The sequence below is a fragment of the Salarias fasciatus genome (genome assembly GCF_902148845.1).
Source record: "Salarias fasciatus chromosome 7 unlocalized genomic scaffold, fSalaFa1.1 super_scaffold_4, whole genome shotgun sequence".
Taxonomy (NCBI): Eukaryota; Metazoa; Chordata; class Actinopteri; order Blenniiformes; family Blenniidae; genus Salarias; species Salarias fasciatus.
The window spans coordinates 22,308,000-22,330,683 of NW_021941229.1; the positions used below are offsets into that span (position 1 = coordinate 22,308,000).

The following is a 22,684-nucleotide window of genomic DNA, read 5'->3' on the forward strand; positions in this document are numbered from 1 at the left end:
TGTTGCGCTCAGAGTCCGTGTGAGGAAACTTCGTGAAGCAACAAAACACCAAACTTCATGGAGATAGAGATGGGCTCTCGTACTGAAATGACGGCTTTGTTGGCGTTTAGCTTTAAGACAGCTTTATGCAAAAGGGGGATCAAAGCTAAGCCTTGTCTCCACTCCTGTTTCTGATTGCCAATGACAGAGTGTCAGGTGAAGCAGGAGCCAGGAGGCCAGAGGCTGGGATCACTATTTTTAAAAAGATAATGTTGTTCTTGAGACATCGATTGCCGAAACATGACAAAGCTAGATAAAGTACACGGATCAAACAAAGGAAAGCAGCCTGTCCTCTTCCAGTCTGGTGATATTGTGGAGTTATGGTATCCTTCTATTTGTATTTTTTCAACACTTTCCACTTCCTTAAACTTCACCCCTTTTCTCAATCACATTTTTGTGTATCAATTTTGAATACATATATAAACATTCTTAGAAAACATCTTTCTATCTTATCTTGTATAATAGCTGATAGTGCAATTAAAAATGGACGCATTCTGTTCAAACTAATAAGCATAAATTCAGTCAAAATTATGAGTGAAAATATATGCAAAAACACAAAAAGGTGTATGAGGATGCAATAAGTTAATGACATTGAGCGAGTGGGAGGGTGGAGGGTTTCTTTTGTTTTAGCACTTTGTACTGTTGTAACATATGAAAGGTGCTCTCTGAAAAAGGTTTGATTGCTTGCTTTCTGTAATTGATTGATTGATTGATTGATTAATTGACTCTGCTATGCAGAATACAATTTTTGAGCTAGAACACAAAAATCTCTACCGTTACCTACGACCCTGAACTTTTCATCAAGACCAAAAGAGCTCCTTTTCTTGCAATTCATATTTAATGAGGTAAAACAAAAACAATCAGAGAATAAGAGACGTTGAGGAAAAATGTCTAAACACTATGCTAGTTATGCTTTCAGGAAACCAGAGTAACTGGAGGAAACACATGGGGAGAACATGCAAACAACACACAAAAAGGGCATTTGAACCCAGACCCCTGCCACTATTTTTCATTTATTCTGACATCTTGGAAGTTTCTTTGAGCCTATATACAACAATACTTTACCAACTGAACATGGCTGTGTGTATATGTGGATGAAAATAAAGTTCCATTCATTTCAGAAACTATAAACTAGTCCGATACATAAAAGCAGGATTTTAAATTTACTGTTGAGAGGATAAACCTCTTGAGATGAACCTTCTCCTTTTCGAGTGGGTCCCCAAATCCACAAAAGACGGAAAAAATATTAACCGCGAAGGTGCTTTTACAACTTTCCCTTCTTGCAATTAGGCGTCTAAAGATGTAAACCTCCATCCACGGCGCCGAACCCTTGAGCGCGTTGCTCAATTAGTCTGAAAACTACACAGCTTCCCTCCTTACAACCACATAGCTTCAGGAGAGCCGTGATTAAAACAAGTTACAGTGAGGTGTTGTGTGACTATTTATGTGAAACGTGGCAGAATTTCAAGCGGAAATAAATTATAAATCAAACAATGGAGAGAGACGTTCCCTGTGGGCTTGGCATTATTCTAATTTCAAAATAGTCATCAGTCTCTGACTTGGGAGCAGATTCCTGTAGATTTATTTTCATTATTAATATTTATATACGTAAGACAAAAGCTGCAAATTGATCCGCACAGAGGAAGACGTCTGACAATAGAAATAACAAAATGAAGCAACAAAACAAGGGTTTAAGCTCTTGTTGAATATTCTACTGTATAGATACGTGAAGAGACGATCGTGACATATTAGGCGAGGTATTTCAGCTCTGAGGCGAGACACTCTTCTTTTTCTTTGGGGAAAAAATGTAAAATCCTGGTACGAACAAAAGACCTTGTTTCTTTTTTATTTATTTTTTTGGCAAAGTCAACTCCACAGAGAGTCTTATTGTTAAAAACAAATGTTGATTTTGTTACAGGGAGCTGCTTCTTTCTCCAGGCTCTCTTTTTCCTCACTGGCAACTCACAGGAAAATATACGGCGAGAAATTCTTTACAGTGCTCACAACAAATGATAGATGAAGTAAACAAGAATAAATCTGCTCTCCCATATTATATTGCATCAGTGTCACAATGCCTGGAAAATTCCAGCCATCAACACAAACCTAATTCCACCGTACAGTGTGTTTTCTTCGTATGATGACTAATGAAAAAAAACAAAAAAAAAACTGCATATTTCAATAAGCCCCCGAAACATTGCCCTTTTTTTTATCTCAATAATTTATGTACATTTTTATTTTGTTCCAAACTTTAGGAGAAAACTCATTGAAAAACAGCTATTAAAATAGTATTTTTTTTCCCAGTAGTTTAATACACAGGAGGTTCACTCAGAAAAAAAAAAAAACAAGCTGTGTTGTTCATGTTGACAATAATAATGAGAAAGAATACTTGACAGGCACGTGACTGAACTCAACATGTGTGACAAAGGAGCCGTCACACAGAAATAGTCACAACAACAAGGTCAACGAGCGATTCTGGTGTGTTTGTGACTTTCCACACGTCCGACTGGATTTAAACTGAATCAGATCTCGAAAGCATGTAAAGCTTCTGACCTGGAAGAGGCTTTATTCTTGAAAATGTAGGACCCGAACAGCTGAAGTAAAGAGGAACAGCACGATCATTTTACTGCCATAAAACTGTAATCCTAACCACCACAGGGACAAACTGTGACTGATTTCTGTACATCTTACATCATTCATCAAGATTATAGCCTGATCAACATGGACATGCTGGATATTTACCAGTCAGTAATGCAGTAATCTGGAGCTAAATCAGGTGATACCCTGTTAAAATCAGCTTAAAATGACCACCATACTATTACCTGTGAGGCCGAAGATTTATAGATGTATGGAAATTTATGGAAAAACTATAGAGACCGGGCCACATGTGGCCCACAGGCTACCGCTGTGCTAAAGGCTTGTGGGTTGAAAAATGCGTGAAGCAATAATTTAGCGTCCATCCCGATGGGATCGAAGGTTTGTGTGTCTCTGGGAGCCCTGCAGCTCCGCCTGATAATTTAGCGCGCTGTGGAAGCTTGTCTACTAACTGGATGGAGGATTTCATCTCACAGAGAAGCTGCACTGTCTATTCAGCTTGTTTGCCTTCATTAGCATATCGGATGTGTCTACCACTCCTTTGGCTCCAAATCCTCCCTCATAAAACTTAATAGTTTTTCCATCACTACGGACAGCTCCTCTATTTCCTCTTCCTTTTAGGGTAAGTGAGTGTATCCTCAATAACATCACTCGGTCTCTCCATTTGCAAAATCAAGCCTCTCCGTCCCTCCATCTCACCTCACAGAGGGGAAACACAGGTCCACGCCCCGGGCACCTCCAGCTTGAACACCTGTCATATTGTCTTTCTGATTTCACTCTGAAATCCAGTCCAAGCTTCTGCCAGGGCACCATCCATCCACCACAAAACATCTGTGCTCTAAAAACTGCACCGACTTCCAATTCAACAATGCATCCACCTTAAATTTTTAAATCCCAAGGCCATCTATAACCTCCATCCTCCATACCTCACCGACCTCCTGCACAGCAACCAGCTGAACTCCCAGAGCCACGCCTCTTCTCTCAGCCTCCACGGACACTGAGGGGGCTGGAGCGGTCAGCAGCTCGGCCTGCCACCTCTGGAACTCCGTCCCACTCGACATTCTAAACTCACACCCCACACACTTTTAAACACGTCCTCAAAACCTCTCTGTTTTTCTTTCATTTCCAAAAGCACGCTCATGTTAAAGGTCTGCTGCAGATTTCATTGAAAATGTTGTTTTTCTTCTTCAACTTCTTTCTAATTTCATTACAAACGTTTACATATTTCATTGAGTATATTGAACCTTAGTGTCTTGAAAGTTGCGGATGAATAAAATGCATCACTCCTGTCACTATTATTATCAGACTGTGAAAAATACTGGGAGGTTGTTTACATTGTTTGATTGTCTTCATGTTTGCTGCGTTTCAAAAGGAGGCTGAAATCTGCTCAGCCCGTTGCAGGGGTGCTGCTGCTGTTGTGCTAAAAGGGATTTCCTCACTGATTTCATTTGCAGAGATTCATGATAAGATTTTGTCTCCTTTGGACTTTTTCTTTGGTCTTGCCATCTTTTCTTAATTCCTTCTGTTGTTCCTGTTGTTTTGCTCAGTGTTGACTTTGTGACAGAGCGTCTCCTGTATTCAGATCGATTTGTTACGATTTGCCCGATAACTGGCTGCACAGCAGTCTAGTCGCTGGAAGATTGCCTCATAGGATTGTGTTCGTGTTATTCCTGTTTTTGTGTGGGGTTTCTCCAGGTAACCTGGTTTCTTGCCTGCTTTTGAGGCTAATTGGAGAGGAAAAAGTGTTAATGTTTGTTGTGTGAAAATGTCATCTTTTGTTTGTTTGAGAAAATGTGTGAGGTGTACCAGTAACCCTCAATCCTCCGTCTACAGGACACTCAACTAAATATGTGGAAATTAAAAAATCCTCACAGTGACATGTAGTTAAAGGATATTTATGTCAATAAAAACTTTACCAACTTTAAATTAAACAATTACATTGGAATTATGTAACCAATTATCTTCCAAAATGGCATAAAACTGACCAAAAAAACACAAATTGAACCATTTCTAGTTGAATAATACATTATTATTACATTATTATACATTACTGGTATATGCATTATTAACTACAACAACACAGTGTACTCTTTACCAAAATGTGTACTAAATATGACTTTTCTGAAGTACTTTTCAAGTCATTTTATTTTTTCTAGTTGATCGTCTGCTAAATGCATGCAACCCAAAAGCTCTTCCAGCTCCGGTTATTTGGCATCTTTGTGAATCTGGCCATTAATATTTATTTTTTTCTCATTTTTCAGATGCTATCTCACATCCAGTACAAACCATCTGCAGTTTGCAAATGGGCTGATAATTCTGTTGGCTGTGAAAAAAGGATGTTGCGATTTATTTATTTATTTATCTACCTCTGCCGCTTTCTGCTATAAAACTTACACAACATACGTAAAATAGGAAAATGGCCCCGAACTCCATCGCGTGAACTAAGCATGAGAAGATCATATATTAAAACAAAGCTTGAATAAATTATTCCACGGCTGAGCTTAAACACCTACTGTGAGATAACAATCCTGCGAAGATCCAAGGGATAATTTCAGCATTAACTGGTTTATAATTTATTGCCACTTGAATTTCTACTCTGTTGCAAGTAAGTGTTTACTGATTGCTTCACAAAATCTGGTTAAGGGAGAGAAATTCTCAAAGGTATCGTGAGGCATAAACTGTTAAACGACTGGCTTGCTGCTCCAACTGTTCAGCACCACGGACAGAGCCTCAACCAGCCTGTCCTCTGAACATCAGCGCGCTCTCTCCAGCCACTTCACCGGGAGCACGTCGACAACCCAGTGTGATCCAGGGCGGCGGCTCTGCCATAAATCCTGCTTTTACAAAAGCCATAATGTTCAGTTTTCCTTGAGATTATTAGAGAGGTTATACTTGAACTCTATCTCAGTATAATTAGATGCAGCTCAACATCACGGCACAAAAATACAGCCTCGAAAATGAGCATATGGGCAGATTAAAACCACTCCGACAATCTCATGGAAAACTGAACATTATTACCTTTGTAGAGGGAGAATTTATAGCAAAGCTGGTGTGCTGGATTGTGACAGATTGCACCAAACAGAGGAGCTGCTCTGTGTAAAATTCCACTGGTGTGAAATATGAGTTCCATTTATTGATTTGTTGTTGTTTTTCTTTGTAGAGTTTCAAGCTCCTTCCAAAATAGGAGTGGTATAAGTATTATTATTGGAATTATTATTATTAGTATTATTATTATTAGTCTTCGTAGTAGTAGTAGTAGCAGTAGTAGTAGTGGTGGTGTAGTAATGAGAAAAAGGAGTTAGAAGATTTTTTAAAAAGGAGTTAAAGGAGTAAAAGGAGTAGCAATAATATCCGTAGTACTAGTCATAGAAACTGTGGTAGGATAAACAGGATTCAAATCAATCATAGGAGTACTAGTAATGGTCACAGTGGTAGAAGTAGTAGTTAGGAGCAGTAGTTGTTGAAATATAGAATAGAAAAACTTGATGAACTGCAGAGAGGGAAATTCTGTTCCACTAATGGTGACACATTCACCATCCAGTATGGGCAGTTGGGGGTTCAGAGTCTTGCTCAAGGACACTTCAACATGCGTGTGGACAGGGAGAGATGTGGATTTGAACTTGCAGCTGAGCCACAGCTTCCACATTCAATACACACTGAAATATTACTAGTATTAGTTGCAGTTAAATGGCCATCGACTTGGTAAAAGGAGTAACTATAATAAAAGCAATCATGATAATGATGATTGTAGTGACAGTGATATTGTTATTAATAATTAGGAACAGTTCTGTGCCTGTGTGTTATTCTTTTGCTGCAATCTCTCTCTTGTGGGGCTAATAAAGGTTTATCTTACCTTATCTTATTGTGGATCAGAGGAGTAGTACCATTTGTACTAAAAATAACTGGGATAGAGGTAACTGTAATGATAGCGGTGATAGCAATAATTAGCAACAGTCATAAACGGAGTAGCTTCGTAGGACTAATAGTAGCAGCAGTAATGCTATTAGCAGCAGTGGTTAAGCAGTAGTCGTTCCTGAAGACGTAGTAATAGTATCAAACGTAATCATAACGGCTGGAATAGTAACGGTGACAGTAGAAACAGTAGCATATGTTGCTGTGCGTAGATTTTTTTTTTTTTCAAACTTCATTTTTAAGTGCAAAAGTTTTATAGTTTTATGAAAGAGACCAAAAAATATAAATTCAACATAGCAGAACAATCTGAGGGACATGACTTATGGTGTGTCATAGAGAAAAGAAGAGAAGCAAACAGTGTAATATCTCTTTATGTATCATGGGGTTAAAGTAATCCGTGGGTGAGGGGTGAAGAGAGTGAGGGGCAGAGCGGTGTTGGCATAAGTCAACCCACCCTGGGGGCAGGGGGGGTCTTGATCACGGTAATCTTACAACAAACGCTACCACCAAATGTGTTCGACAACACACTGAGCATCCACTCATACATGCCACAAAGCCTTGTGTTTACACATTTATGAGGTGACTGCCATATCCTCAAGTCTCTGTGGCTCACACCCACACACACACACACACACACACACACACACACACACACACACGATCACACCGCGTTACCGGATGCTGTATGTTAAACACGGGAAGCCTTCACTCTGCTGCTCGGCTACCTGCAAAGCAAATCCAACCGGGCGGGGCGATGCCATGGGGTATACTACCCCTGCTTAAAAGCCTTCCAATGGGATGGCGCCTGAGGCCCTTCTCTGCCTCTCAGCAACACAGCCCAGTGGACATGCAAGTCATCTCTCATGCGCAGTACAAAAAAAAAAAAAAAAAAATCCACATCCCTACCAAGGCCACTGGATAATGTGGATGAGCTGTAGCCTGGAGAAACATACTGATATTGCCAGGAGAGGCTGGGTTGAATGAATATGTGGCAAGACGGATGACAGACGGACCACACGGAAATCTAATTTTACACAATGGTGGGATAGAAATAACAGGAGGATCCGGACATGGAGCGGAGCAGAACAGCAAAAGGTCACACATAAAGGCGGACCATGATGTATAAATTGCGCAGACATAGAGACACGGGGACGGACGGGATATCCGACAAATCTGCGGGGAGAGAAGAGGAATCCCGCTCGACAGGCAGACACGGCCGAAGCGCTTCGCGTTGTTATCTTACCGTTGGAGCAGCCCTTGAAGCGGGCCCCTCTGACTGGTGCCCTTTGCAAGTCGGCCTTCACACGTGCCTTCAGCCCCACGTTCTCCTTCTGCATGGCATTAAGAGCATCGCTGACCGAGTTCACCACCTTCACCATGTTGATCTGGCTGTCCGACAGCAGCTGCAACACACACACACACACACACACACACACAATTGAAGGGAGGAGCACACATTCCCGTTTCACTTGAATTGGCAATTTGCTTTTTTTTTTTTTCTTGCTTGATATAAATCAAACTGTGCAAACTTTAAAATAGTTCTCAGCCTTTTCCCCAGTGTATTTTTGATCATATACACTCCGATAATTATTATTTGGAATAATTATACAGTTAAGCTGAAATGTAATCCAGAAGATCTTTAAAGATTCACATAATATCAAAGTCCTTTTTGATTTTTTTTTTCTATTTGGCTACAAATATGGAAATCATTTACACTCTGGTGCGATATATGAAGATTAAAATGAAATTAGATTTTTGGTAAATGATCTGCAGACTGAATAACATCTGAAGGGCAATCATCAGTGCACAGGCACTTAATTTAGTCAAACAAACTGATCAGCCATGACATTAAGACCATGGAAAAAAGTGAAATGAATGAAAGTCATTATCTCTGTAACAGGTGAGATATATTAGTCACCAATGCAATTTTTTTTTTCACTTCGCAAACATCTGTTAGAAGTAGGGAAAATGTAGAAGTGTGAGGATTTGAGCAATGTTGACAAAAGGGTAAACAGCGCAAAATAATGGACTAAGAGCAAATCAATAGTTGCAGGGCTTGTGTGGGATTCCTCAACGGTCAGCGTCTGTCAATAATGGCCAAAAAGGGGTGAAGTAGCGAACTGGTAACCGAGTTAATGGAGCTTAGGGCTTGAATGCACATGGTCCCATGAAGACCCCATTATAAAAAATGACCAGCAGATCATCTGCCATCATCCTGGTGTGACTTACCCAGGAGAGGAGTTCATGTGGAAAAGTAAAAACCCTGCAATGGGGTCCTGGGTTCCCACGGCTCAGTGAGGTTCAGACAGAAAAGAGAGATAAATCTGACAGCTTCCTATCTGGGCTTGATTTACTAAGGTCCTATAAAACACGCTTCATCACAGGAGCATTAAAATTAGGATTTTTGGTTTTATGAGATGACAGAACCATCTGCAGCTCAGTCCACAATTTTTCCGTTCACCACGGGATAGTCATCAGTATCAGAGAATTATAGCAAAGCGATCTGACTTTGACTTAGATGACTGGTCACAAAGTCAAAGTTTGAAGTACAACACAGAAAAACAATCATACAGGCTATAAGGTTTTCCATTTCCTAGACCCAAAAACTCTTTGCTGTATTAAAATGCTGTGTAAGACTTCAGCTAATTTTTCCAATTAGTGGCCTCAGTTTTCTATATGTGGCTTTTGGGAGTTTGTGAGACAAGGCAATTAATGGTGGATCATTTCAAGGCAGCAACTTAAAAGTCTGATTTTCAATAAATGCATCAGCAACTTTGTGCTCATGTCAGGAAAATAAAAGAAAGAAAGAAAGAAAGAAAGAAAGAAAGACGGAACAAAAATTTCTCATGATCAAAAAACTCAAAGGTGTCCCAAAGGAGAAAAGAAAACCTTTCTGAAACTGATCTAATTTGTTAAATGAAGCCTTATGCAAATCTTACAAAATCTGTAGTTAATGGACTAGAAGATACAGTACAATATCACCACTGGTACAGTCTGGCCCTTCGGGGACCTTTAGAAACGCCAAGGCGCAGAGAGTGCCCTGCGCTGCAAAGACGCCACATGGAAGCCCGCTCCATAATGCACTTCGGTGAATGCTGTGAAATACAAAGAGCCCTGTGGGAAGGCTCTTGATGAATGTGTGTGCTCGGGCTAGCAGGGAGCGCGGTAACCTCTCTGTTCTGCCGTGGTCACTCTCCTTCCTGCAGCCCTTAATGCGCCGTTCATTACCGAAAGGTCATTTTCACATACTGGCCTAGTTGGCTGCTGCCTATACCCAACCAGGTGTTGAGCCCCCCGTATGTATACACACCCACTGTATTTCTGCATGTCTGCACTGCTATTTTCAGGAGTTAAAGTGCATTAGACAGAAGCCCCAGTGGTTATACTGTGGCCTCAATAACTTTGCAACACACCTCTGAGCCACAGAAAGCTACACTGAAATCATTTTTTACATTGGTAGTTCAATCCGTATACACAGACACAAAAAAGGCGTGTGTGTCTGTGTGTCTGTGTGTGTGTGTGTGTGTAACGACCCCATGCAGGTCTAGAGCAAACCCCTCACATATGGATGCATCCATTACAGAGACGGCCCACTGTGCGCACCGCCCTGCCAGGGTACGAGCATCTATTTAAGGTGCTATCAGCATTATCAAAAAACATAGATTTCCTCCCAGAGTCATGCCCTTGTTTTCATGTAAGCATTACTTCGATGTGATTTCAAGAGTTGTTATGCATTAAGCAATTACCGTTTTGTCTGAGTGTGTGTGTTGAAAGGGAGGGAGATCCAGAAGCAGAGGAGTGTCGATAGCTTTAACGCTAAGGATTGAGCGACACATCAATTAGGATCATGATGTAATTAGCTCTCATTAGGGCGCCATTGCATTGGCTTACAGAATCAGTTACACCACAGCATTTAACACGAGGAGCCTCGTTGCTGTGAGTCATGCGTTTTTCAAATCTGGGTGCTCTTTCGCACATCTGTGGTCGACTCATGAGAGGAATTACGGCTCAGATTTTCTGTACAGAATTCGCACACGGACGTGCACTTAAACTCAGCCTTGTGTTGTTACTGCGAGAACCAATTTAATTTCCAATTTGGTAACTTAGCTGCATCGCACGTGAGCGAATTATCTAGCGAAGCACCCGTCCGAGGTGAGCTTTTCCGTGGCCTGAATCTGAAAGTTTCAGGGAGGAGAGGCCCCCGTTCCCTGTGGGGAGGAAGTGTCACGCAACGGAGAGTGGCTGTGACGCTGCAAAGGGCAAGTATGAGACGGCGCCCAGTCAGCGTCCGTCTGATAACGACATCTTCACGACGCAGATAGCAGCTGTCCGGTCGACTGCAGCCTCAGAAGGGCGAGTCGGGGAAGCCGCACTCGTTTCCCTCTCGTAGCCCTCGCAAATTGAAAAATAATTGAAACCTTCAGACGTATTTGTCCTTTTCTATTTCAATTATGAAGAAAAATACCCAGTAGATTTGGAATGTTTGAAGAATGCTTCACAGGACGGAGCTTTCCGGCACCCCTTCAACATACAGCACAACGGTGACGTGAATTTCAACACACCTGAACTCCTCAACTATATAGTGATACTTTGTTCTTAATTATGTAGAGTTTGACTCTGATATTCTTGGTGAAGCTGAAAAACAAGGTGATTAATGCACTGCTTTAATAATTCATCAGTACCATTTTTTTTCCAACATAATTTATTGTTTTAATTATTTTTCAGCCACCAGGGGAATAGTGGAGGCCTGCAGCCTTATGTTAGAGGAGCTCAAAAATAACAACATGACGAAGAAGTGCAGGCACAATGTTTAAGTATATATAATTAAAGCGCACAACACGCAAACTAGATATATGTGTTACACAAGTATTTGTGTGTGTATTTATTTAAGTATGTAGATATAGATAGGTGCGCATGTGTGTGTGTGTTTAATATACATTACTCAAGTTAGCTAGTAACCTTAGGTAAGGTAAGGTAAGGTAAGGTACTTTATTGGTCATTATACAGTGAATGTACAACGAAATTTGTTTCTCTGCATTTAACCCATCCATCGATGCCACTGAGGCATTCCGTATGGAGCAGTGGGCAGCTGCGGGGAGCGCCCGGGGACCCATCTCCAGATGTGGGGTCAGGTTAATGGTCAGAATCACCTGACTGGAGGATTGACCTATGGTGCATGTTATCGGTTGACGGGGGAAACCGGAGATCCCGGAGGAAACCCATCCAGACACGGGGAGGAACATGCAAACTCCACACAGAAAGGCCCACACGGTCCGGGGATTGAACCCGGGACCTTCTTGCTGTGAGGCAAGAGCGCTAACCACTCAGCCACCGTGCTGCCTTGAGTACTTCTATGTAGTTTTACTCAGTTTGGTGCAATTTACACCATGAAATCTACCTCAATTAATTTTCAAACCCTTTGATTTGCATTATTTATTGAAGAAATGTTTCTTTCAACAGAGAAAATGTGTGTTTTAGATCCACATTTGCCTTCCAAACCGATCACAAGAGTGTAATTTTACTATAAAAATCACTTATTTGGAAATTGTGTTGTTGACATAAATAGTTCATATGTGAAAAATGAAATATTATACTATTAACAACTGAGGTGCTGTTTTCAAAGTTTTACTTGAGCGCAAATTTGCAGAAATATATCCACCCTATGTAGAAATGATTTATTTGATACAAGACACAGAAAATCTACAAACACATTTATGTCAATGTCTCAAAATAAACTTTTAATTGTGCGGTCAACTGTGTTGCATAATAGTGTACTATTAATAAATCATGATATTAATGTGTCAAAATGTTTTCAGTTATTTGCTTGAATCATAACATGTGGCATCTGTGTTCCAGCTGTCCATTCATCCATCTTTTTTTACGACTTTGTACAACTCAGGGTTGTGGATGACTGGAAAGTGTTCTCAGCAGGATGCTACCTGGACAGGTCAACAGGCCAAACACAGAGAAAGACACACTACAGGGAATTTATAGCTACCAATTAACCTCAAACCCATGTTTTTTTTGGTCCACGGAAGAAAACCGGAGAGGCGAGAGTAAATTGAACCAGACTTGAGTCAGGGTCGAGAGAGCTGACCACGACTCCCCCGCATTGACTTTTCTGCACGATGCTAAGACACCATATCTGTTTCACAAAAAGGAGAGTTCACATTTCCTCCATGTCGAAGTTAAGTCAGTTGTGCTTGGATTGATTATGTGTTACTTGTTTGATTTGATCTGTCGAGTCAAAGCGGCACAAAAACTGCTTGGTCGACCTCTGTCTTGCTTCCTGCATCCATTTGATTAAACAGGCGGCGATCGCAGACATGCCAGATCCCTCAGAAGCAATGAAACCATGAATAAAAGATTAACCCCGATGATGGACAGAACCTTGGTACAAAGGGGAATGTTTACAGTGCGAATCATATCGCACACGGACTTTCTGGTCCTTGATCAGCCTTTTGATTTTGCCCACGTGCAGCTCGGTGTAGGGGTGGAGTGGAAAGAGTCCAGCTGTGCAATTAAATGGTTATTAACGAAATAAAGCAGTCTAATGGCCCGGTCATGTTTCTTTGCTATATTGGCCCATCTGAGCAACAGTAGCCCCACTCATGCATCAACAGGCACTGCGTTCTACTTCTCCCTCACAACGAAGCATAATAACCTAATATTTAGCAGAAATTATAATTTTGCTGCTTATAATGACAAATTCTCAGAGAGAAAAAAACATTTTTTTTTTTAATGAAGGATAAAGTTTTTTTGTTTTCCGGTAATTATAGAATAATGTACCTTGGAAATTGCTAATTCCCCTGTGTTGAAAAGGGAAATATTTGTTTGCTACAACATATTTACATGCTCATTGTTCTAATAAAAGTAGTTTGGACTCTCAGAAATGCTAATGTTTCTGCTGTTCCTTTGAACTGCCAAGCCGTATCTTTGAAGTTACTCATTTGTTTAATTCAATTATGTTTCCATATTCCGCATGACTTTTATTCTTATCCACTCTCGCAGAGGCTTTAGCATTGTGTGTGTCACTTTCGGGGCTGGACCACTGCAACAAGCATAATTTTACTTTCACAAACACTCAAAGGAGTTATGCCGACCAGAATTAACATCTTGAGGCAATATGGTTTTTCTATTCTACAGTAGCGGCAGTTTGACCCTCGATCCTGAGCAGAGGTTGTAGATGTCGCTGGTCCAAATCATTAATATTCCACAAGCACATAATTCAGTTTAAACTGTGACCTGCGGTTCAAGGAAATCGGTAAGTCATGCTCTCTCTTGCAGTTTTTTTCACGTTTTTTTTCCACAGTCAGACCTTGTGCAAAAAGTGTCGCGATGTATTTGTGCACAGCCGAGCACGTTCAGTTTGTTTACCTTAAATACGAACCGTGTTGCACGATTCCAAGTCATGATCACCTATGCAGGAGGTGCTGTCTCCACTGGACCCTGAAATATGGTGAGGACTTACAATGCGGCAGGTTTGAAGTTAATACTAAGAAAGGTTGACGGAGAAAGCGACCTGCGAGACACACACTGCCACTGGAATGCTTCATAAGATCTTTAGATTCATGTAGTTGGAAGTTCTTTAGAACTTTATGTTAAAAACAGCGCTGAAAATGACATAAAACTTGGAAACTTATTGATTTTAGGAGACGTAAATACTAAGCTCAGTGAATTTTAACAGTGAAGCTCGGCCTGCCGCGAAAACAAAATTTGCCGGACAATTAATCTCCTACAAATTATTGCCAATAAACAATATTATTACCATTAGTTTGAGACCATTTAAAATGGATGTAATGATAATAAATGGCCTAATAATGTGAGTACACCATATCAAAAGCAATAAACTTTAATTTCGTAAGAGTGTTTAACATTGCATGGACTACATTTACTTTGCCGACGAAACGCCTCTGTGAGCGTCGACTGTCAGGCTGAAGGCTCTGCCGCTCCTCCACTGGCACGTTTTTTCCCCCCAAGTTGTGAAAACTGGACAGGGCGGTGATGTTTTAGGTGTATGCATGTATGTTGGTTGTGTTCCCCTCCTTTGCCGCCGCTACCTTGGAGCAAACGTAACATATTGGCTGGTCTGTATTGATGGGCTCACCTTGTCCATTACGTTCACAACCGAAATATTCCCACACTGGGGCTGTGGCGTTCGGTTTAGAAACCATCTGTTTTGTCCCTTCATCCATATTTGCTTTTTTTGTGATTAATTGATTTACTGATTATCGTGACAGGCCTAAGTGAAGCTTTATTTATTTATTTATTTTAGACTTTTGCATACAGTTCTGTTGCTTCACGCAGTCAAGGTAAATGTCAGTAAGTCGCTGCTTTTTAGAAGGTGACAAGCTCTCAGACTGAGTCTATAATTTTGCAAGGTAAAACCAGAAAGCGGCGGCGTTGCGCAGAGATTTTCCTTTATGTAACTCGCTGCGCCCGTCTGACAAAACTCAGACACAAGCCGAGTTAGATACACAAGATACACAAGCTTCACTGGTAATTTCATGAGAAGTATTGGGAATAACACATGTGAGGCTGCCTCCACGGTTCATATGATGCTTTCACTGCACTTAAATAAACATTATCCCACTTCATTATGAGCTGTCTGCTGCTGTCAGCATGTTCAGAGTTTTCCTTGGCTGTTTTTCACTGTTTCTTTTTGTTGCTCATTAATTCCTCCCTTTGAAGAGCAGGTGCTATCCTCTCCATAACTACCGTGTCAGCCAATGAGTGCACGGAGTTAAAAATATTAAAGTTTTTTTTTTTTTTTTTTCAGACTGTTGACTGCTAATGCTCCACATTAACATGTATCACTGTTTTATTTCCAACTAACAGATATAACTTCATAGACTCATCTCCAGAGAACTGACAGTTCACAACAATACAACAGCATGTACACTATTACGGCATCCCTTAGAAGAACCAATTAAAATTACACTGAAAGTATTTTAACTGTATTCAAGTACAAATCTATAGTAACTCGCCCAGTGCTGGTCTTGGACAACGGTGTTGCAGTTTTAGGTAATTACATACAGTTATTGTTAGTCCTGTGAGTAATGCTGAATGAAATTGTTATTTACAGTTTGACCACTTCCATGTTGCTTTCTGGATGACTCGCAATTAATGAGAGGCTTCCTCTCCAGGAAACACCTATTGTATAGAAGCAAACTTGACATTAGGATCATATTCAAGAGCACTCTTGACTTTTGACAAACACCCACTCCCCTTAAATAAGCTTTAATGATGGGGTATGGCGTAAATATAGTGCCAAAAATAACAATCATAACACCATCATTTCTGATTGGTCGCTCTAAATGTCTACTGTCTTCCGGTCAGAGCCAATCAGAGGTTCGGTGGGGCGGGCCATCATAATTTGGTGGCAGGATTGGAAAATTGAGGAATAAAATTCACATAACATAACCTCCATTACAGAGATTTGATTACTGTGGAGGAGACCTGGCTATTTCCTGGGAGGAGAAAGAATGAATCAAATCATTTTCATGGAGCTATCACGGCGGAGCAATTAAGTCCAACACAGTCTCTCTCAGATTTCATTTGAATTTATGCCATGATCAGTGGGGTACAAGTTTTTTTTGCATTTTTTGTTTGTTTGTTTGTTTGTTTTTATCGGGTGGTATGTTGATCATAAGCCACAGAACTATTAGACCGATTTGAAGACAGTAGACGTTTAGAGCGACCAATCACAAAGGAGGGAAATCACAAACCAGTGATGCTTTCAGAGTGGATCCTGTTTTTTCCACTTTCACAGAAAATACTTTGTTTTCTTTTAAATCAACTCTTTTTGCAGCATAACCCTAACCCAACCATTCACTTCATTCAAGAGCTCTTTTTTAATAACGTGTCGAACACTGGGCACTCTGCGCCACAGTGGCATACTGTTAGTAGTGCAATTGATTAAAGTTTATTAAAGATTAAAGCTTATTTAATTGAAAAGGAATGGATCAGCTGGGTTTGGCAGCAGTCCCATCGCGGCCTTTGGCTGGGAAAAAAAAGAGTATGTAAGCTGGATGAATTGTTGTTGGTAACATTTGTAAATCCAAGCCGATTGTGTCCCACAGGGCTCTGTTTTGGGGTCCCTGATACTTGACTGAATAAAAGCATGTGCAAAATAAAAAGTAAACAGCAGCAAGCAGACTTTAGATTTGTAAATTAAATTGCATTTTATCATACGCTTGTCATTAAAAATATTAATATGAACTCCATTTTAAAAACAACAATGACAGAAATAAATGTGTGGAGGAAGGCAAGAAAAAGAAGCAAATCTGACCGGTACTATTCTGACCGAGAGCAACGCGCCACACTGTGTCTGCCTCTCATCATTTAAATGTATTGCTTTATCCTCGCATTTGACCAGATTTTTTTCCCATCAGGATGATTTATTTGAATGCAAATATGTGGGCTTTGGTGTACCTTGTTTTTTATTTGAGGCTTGCAAGCGCTCACTGTGAAAAATGAATATGTTGGTTTTTAATAATGAAAACAGATTGGTCCTAAAACCCACTGCAATAAGAATCTTATCCTGCACATCACCTCGGGGGGACGTGCAAAGGTTTCTCCTGCTGTAGCAGGGCGAAAGTGTTCTTCAGGGGGCTGCGGTGCGCACAGAGCCATTACTAACACTGGCACAGTCAGCTTTGTGTCATCATATAAATCAGAAATCCTGGCCACAGGTGGCCCATAGATCTCACAGTCACACCATGGTGTCAAGCAGAAACAGCGGATGTGCACACCAAATGCCTTCCCTCCAAAGAGGAAATCAATCACCTCGAGTATCCGTGCAGCTCGTACCACCTCCACTTAGCCCCGGTGCCCACCGCACCGTGCCACCTACACCGCACATTAACAGTAGCAGAAAGGGAATGGACCACTTTCTGCTTCAGCTCCGCAAACATACAGCACCCCTCAGCAGATCCATCCCAGCAGTTTTTGAGTGATTTCTAAACAATGTTGAACCGTGAGCCACAGAGGTCTGGCTTAAAGAAAAGACTGGCAGAAGCAAAATGCATTCAGTTGTTTGAGCTGTATGGCTGGCAGCTATGAAATCTATTTACTGCGGAATAGAGAGGCTGAGGCTGATGGGCCAAAATTAAAAGAGCATGTAGTGTGAAGATTTTCCACGCACATTTAGGAAATGTATCATCAATAAATCAATGTGGACGGTGCGAAACTAAAGGAGGTCTAATTATGTTTTCATCCAATGTCGAGGCTGACTTTCACATCTACGGAAACATTATGTTATCTTACTGATTTAATGGCAAAGTTGCTCTGTTTCCAGAGCGATGATGGACATTTCTTCCCCTGTGACCTCGTCTTCAAACACTGGATCGAGTGAGTTATACTCGGTGGAACATGAGCCCTATTTATACTTTAATTTAGCTGTTACTGGGCTTGTGAAGTGTGAAAAGAAACGGATGGAGTCAAGTTGGCTTTGGATTAGTGAACGCTTCTTCTTTTTTTCAATTGAATGTCAGGAAACGGAAGAAACTAAGTAGGATCAGCAGAAAATCTCCAGGTTCATTGAGCTGTGACACATCTTAAGGTGGGTTCACGATCAATATATATCGATAGCTGCTTCACAATCCAGTCCCTGAGCACTCCTGTACAGTACTTAAAGTCATGACTTCACTGGTGAATCTGGGTTCACATCGGCTTGGTTTATGAAACATACGCTCAGCGACTAAGACTGTTTAAAGTAAAACATCTCAAGAAAATAAATTCAAACTATATCCAGTTTCATGTTTTGAATTGCAGATATATGACCAACAGTGTCGAAAAGCTAAAATGATGAAGATAACAACTGACCCTCTTCACAGACAAACTTAAATATATAAAAAACTGTAAATTATGATGCCAAGCTTTCTGCTGCTTCTCATTTCCAAATGTTTCATGTGAGAGAAAATGAATGAGTGAAAAAATCAGGATAATTAAACTTTAAAAAAACTGTATCCAGAACTTATTAAGGAAAAAAAATAAACAATCTAAAAGACCCATAAATATTATGGCTATCATTTTATTTGTTTTCATTGGGTCAGGGCTTCTTGGTGAGTCTATGGGCCAACGGATGGGTGGGATCTGGTTGACTCCTTGGTTTTGGTATATGGGTGGATGATGATTTGTTTTGGTAGCTGTCGTAGTTAGGTGATTGGGAGCTAGTTGGTGGGTGGGGAGATGGTGTTTGGTTGAAGCTGGGTGGGTGTGGTCTGGTAGGTTGGTTGGTCTTGTTGCTGGGTGGATGGGGTCTGGTTGGTTGTGGGTGGGTCTGTTGTTTTGGTAGCTGTTGAGTTTTAGTGATTAGCAGAATGGTTGGACAGTAAATAACCACGAGAAGTCAGGTATGACATACCGTCTTTGTCACCGGCTCTCCAAACAGCCGGTTGGCCCTTTAACCTTTGTTTTTTCATGTTTGAACTTTCTTGAGAACTCAAATCTAATAAAGTTTATCTGACTTTGATAATAATTATACATATGTATCATTCATTTCCATTTCACGACTTTGTTATAAATATTCAGGCAAAGATTTTTTGACAATATAACAACTGAGGAAACAGCAATGTATTCATGCATTTCAGTCAAAGAAGTCTGATATATACTCAAGAAAAAACTATATATGCATCAACAAATACACAACATAGTATAAAGGTACAACTACTGGATTTTTTGTGTGATTGTAATTGGGCTCCAGTATCTTTTCTGAGAATTGCAGCGTAGTGTTTTGGGACTTTCTAGTTGTGAGGCATCTGTGTGTTTCTCACCTGTATGAGGCGTCCCTGTTCCGTCTGTAGTGTGTTCAGGTCCTGCCCCAGGCTGCCCTGCCCTCTCCGCAGAGACTCAAAGTCCATTTTTAGTTGTCCCGCATGGGCCGACAGCTTGGCCACCTCTTCGGCGAGATTGACGAGCAGAGCCCGATCCTGGCCTTTCACTGACTTCAGGTCAGAGTCGTGGTCGGTTAGTGAATGGAGCAGTGAGGTCTGCACACCCTCCAGGCGCAAAAAGTTACTGTTATAGTCGGGACAATTGGGGTCGATGAAGATGTTGATGCGGGAGCCGTCGCCTCTCTCGACTGTGACCAGGGCGTTGGCTTCGTCCTGATTGGTAGAAATGTGGGGCAGGCCATCGGACATGGGCGGGGCCTGGTAGTGGTTCATAAAAAGGATGGTGCCAGTTACGGTGACAGCCAGTAATACAGCCACGAAGAGCAGGATAGTGCAGAGAAGGTAGCTGCAGCTCATCCTCTGTGAGAGAAACAGAAAACAGGGGGAACATAGGACAGAAAGTACGCATTAGAATCACAACTGATACAGTTACAGAGAAACAAAATAAAATGTAAGAAAACACCTGCCTTATTCAAAAACAAATGACTTTCATCCATCATTGGAGGGAGCCGGTTGAAATGCTCAGTGCTAAGTGATATAACCACATTCCCATCTGTCAAAATGTACCTCTGAATGATTTATGTAAGAACAGAATGTAGATTCCTTCAACTGTCTGTCTTATTGAAAGTCAAACTTTTCCAGAACTAAAGGAAGAGACACTGTCTGTCCAAACAGCAGATATGTCATCAGAGTAGGAGTAGTGTACTGCAGCAAGCTTGAGACAAGTCTGAGAGAGACACTGTCAAAGACTTGAGCCTCTGTCTTTCCATTTCTGAGACAGGAAGGAAAACAATAAAACCCTGAAAACACATAGTCCTGTAAGAGAAGATAAAGTGATTCAGACAGCCAATCGGATGTAAATGAAATGAGCAGAGCGCAGAATCCTCTTAGAGGAAAAGCCAGAACTTTACCGGTAGCACAGTCTCCATTAACCGGACTATAAAAGGTTTCTATGATGGCCCTTTAGGATTCAGCACCATTTTTCCACGCAGGTCAGGAAAACTAGTGATGGATGAGTGAGAGTAATATGGCCCACCTATGCATGGCTATAAATGCGTAGCTCCCCCATATCGTCCTCCATATGAATCAGCAATTGATCTTACTGTGTTTTTTTTTTTTGTTCCCTGTGTGTGTCTACATCTGGGAATGTTCTCAGTGTGAGAGCACGTGGGCTGATGCATGTGCGTATGTGTTTATTTTCTGTTTGTATGTGCGAGTGAGAGCGAGCGCATTAATATGTAAATTGGCTGCACAAGCACAGTGAAGCACACTAACAGACAGCTAATGGTCTGCTTTACGACAGAGGTTTATAGCTCCTTTAATGTGAGGAAAATCAATTGTGCTATGCAGGAAGTACTCCTATCAACTTTGTTTACCCTCCGTCTTTGGGTGGATCGAATAGAAGTTGTGCCTGCCTAGAATATCTGGGGGTGTGCATAGTGCATAGTCCCCATGCGGGACTCATAGGGGTCCCAATTATAGGCCCACATGGCATTAGTCTGTTGACACTAAACAGTTTCAATCTGAGATCTGAGTATTGCACTGCAAAACGGTCCCAGTTCCAGCCCTCCTCAGTCCAATCATGAAGTCTGGGAAATGCCCACAATAGAGTTCTTATGAGGCCCGAGGATGGCTTTCTTACTCCAGCCCTGCTTATACCCATATGGCTTCTACCACAGCACACAGCCTGCGGAGACGGCGAGCGACTTCTGACGAGACCCTGCTGATGGTTAACCTTTTGCTGTCTTTTTTTTCTTGCAAACAGAAACAATTCAATTATCTACTTTAGCAATTTTAGAAAGTGACAAGCCAACAGATATGGCTGCTTTTATCACGTAATGTATATTTCACTGATTAATTTGCTTTGCTAATTAAATACAGGAAGGGGGGAAGAAAAGAATTTAGTGGAATTTGTTGGGTAAAATAATCAAATTCATGCGTTGTTGTTATTGTTCCCAAAGCACTTCACTGTGCCTGTTGTTTTCCGTCCTCCTGTTTGTACGAATGCAAGCTGCAAAATGCCCAGGGGCTCCATTTGTCCAAATGGATTGGTACACACGTGTAAATGAGCGCATGCACACACACAAACATACACTGGACTAAACACAGTGACAGTAAATACACATTCGTGGCATTTGGATGGTTACGGCATATGCGCGCATAATTTAAAAACAGCCCGCTCTGCCAAACGCTTACAACAGACAAGACAGGCACATGCACACACACACTGCACATGGAAAAACTGGAGCGTCAGAACCTCCGCACTGCTCCCTGTTTTTTCACCCAAATACATCATCACAGAGAGGAGCTCCGGGGGGGTATTGCTGCACAGCACATTTTTCGGTCCTCCCGCACTAACTCAACATGTAGACCCCGAATGCACTATGAAATCTTCCCATGCATGTCAAGTAGTGTTCTTTTTCCCCCATGTGTAAGAGTATAGGTACAGCTCAGTGACTCTGAATATACGACAGAGCCTGGATGTGTGTGTGCGTGTGTGTGATGTGTGTGTGAGTGAGGCTGGTTGTCTTTGCTGTGCATAGTGTGTCTAATAGCCTCACACTGCAGAATGGCAGCGATGTAACATTGCAGCTGTTCCCCCTGAGCCCTGTCACCAGTGGGCCAAGACATCAGTGGGAGCCATCACTGGCGCTGCACTAAATATTCATTGCTAGCATACCGGCTGTTAACTTAACATTGACAAGATGTACAATGGCTCCAGCTATGCTAGCAGAGAGATTCACAGAGAGGTGTTATACATTTACCCAGCAGGAGAAGTGTTAAGCTCACAAAACTCATCCCTTTGAATGAGGCATGTTCTAAAGACTGAATAAATACTAAGGCACTTCTAATTTTGCCTGCACTGGAGGTAGCTAAGACATTAATGTAGTAAATATCAGTTGAAATTTCTCTGCATTTTTTGATGTGGGTTTTCATATTGTGTCTTAGTGGATTCAAGAATGTGACGCTTTACGAGAGAAAATTCACGAGGAGACCTTGACTGCACAAAACACAAAAAGTCAATATTCGACTTCTGCCTTCTGGGCATTTCATTCAAAATAAAAACAAAAAAGGTTTACTTAAAGCTAACACTCGTTCATGAATATAAGATGGTATGAAATAGCAGTCATCTGTTTAAAGTCTAATGTTTTTTTTGTCAGCACATCCATCCACTTGCATGTCCTCCTCCTCCTCCTCCAGCCTTTTACTTCTGTCATTATTACTTCAGCCACTTTTGGGGCTTT

At 41.2% G+C, this 22,684-nt stretch overlaps 1 protein-coding gene across 2 annotated transcripts in view; it reads right to left on the reverse strand.

Annotated features, from left to right (window-relative positions):
- fibcd1b (fibrinogen C domain containing 1b) overlaps positions 1-22,684 on the reverse strand; it is a 119,169-nt gene that overhangs the window by 61,891 nt on the left and 34,594 nt on the right. For both annotated transcript variants that reach the window (XM_030085490.1, XM_030085489.1), the window contains 2 exons: positions 19,320-19,799; positions 7,787-7,946 (listed from right to left, as the gene is read on the reverse strand). In XM_030085490.1, the coding sequence (XP_029941350.1) occupies positions 7,787-7,946; positions 19,320-19,799 (640 nt within the window). The remainder of the gene's footprint in view (positions 1-7,786; positions 7,947-19,319; positions 19,800-22,684) is intronic.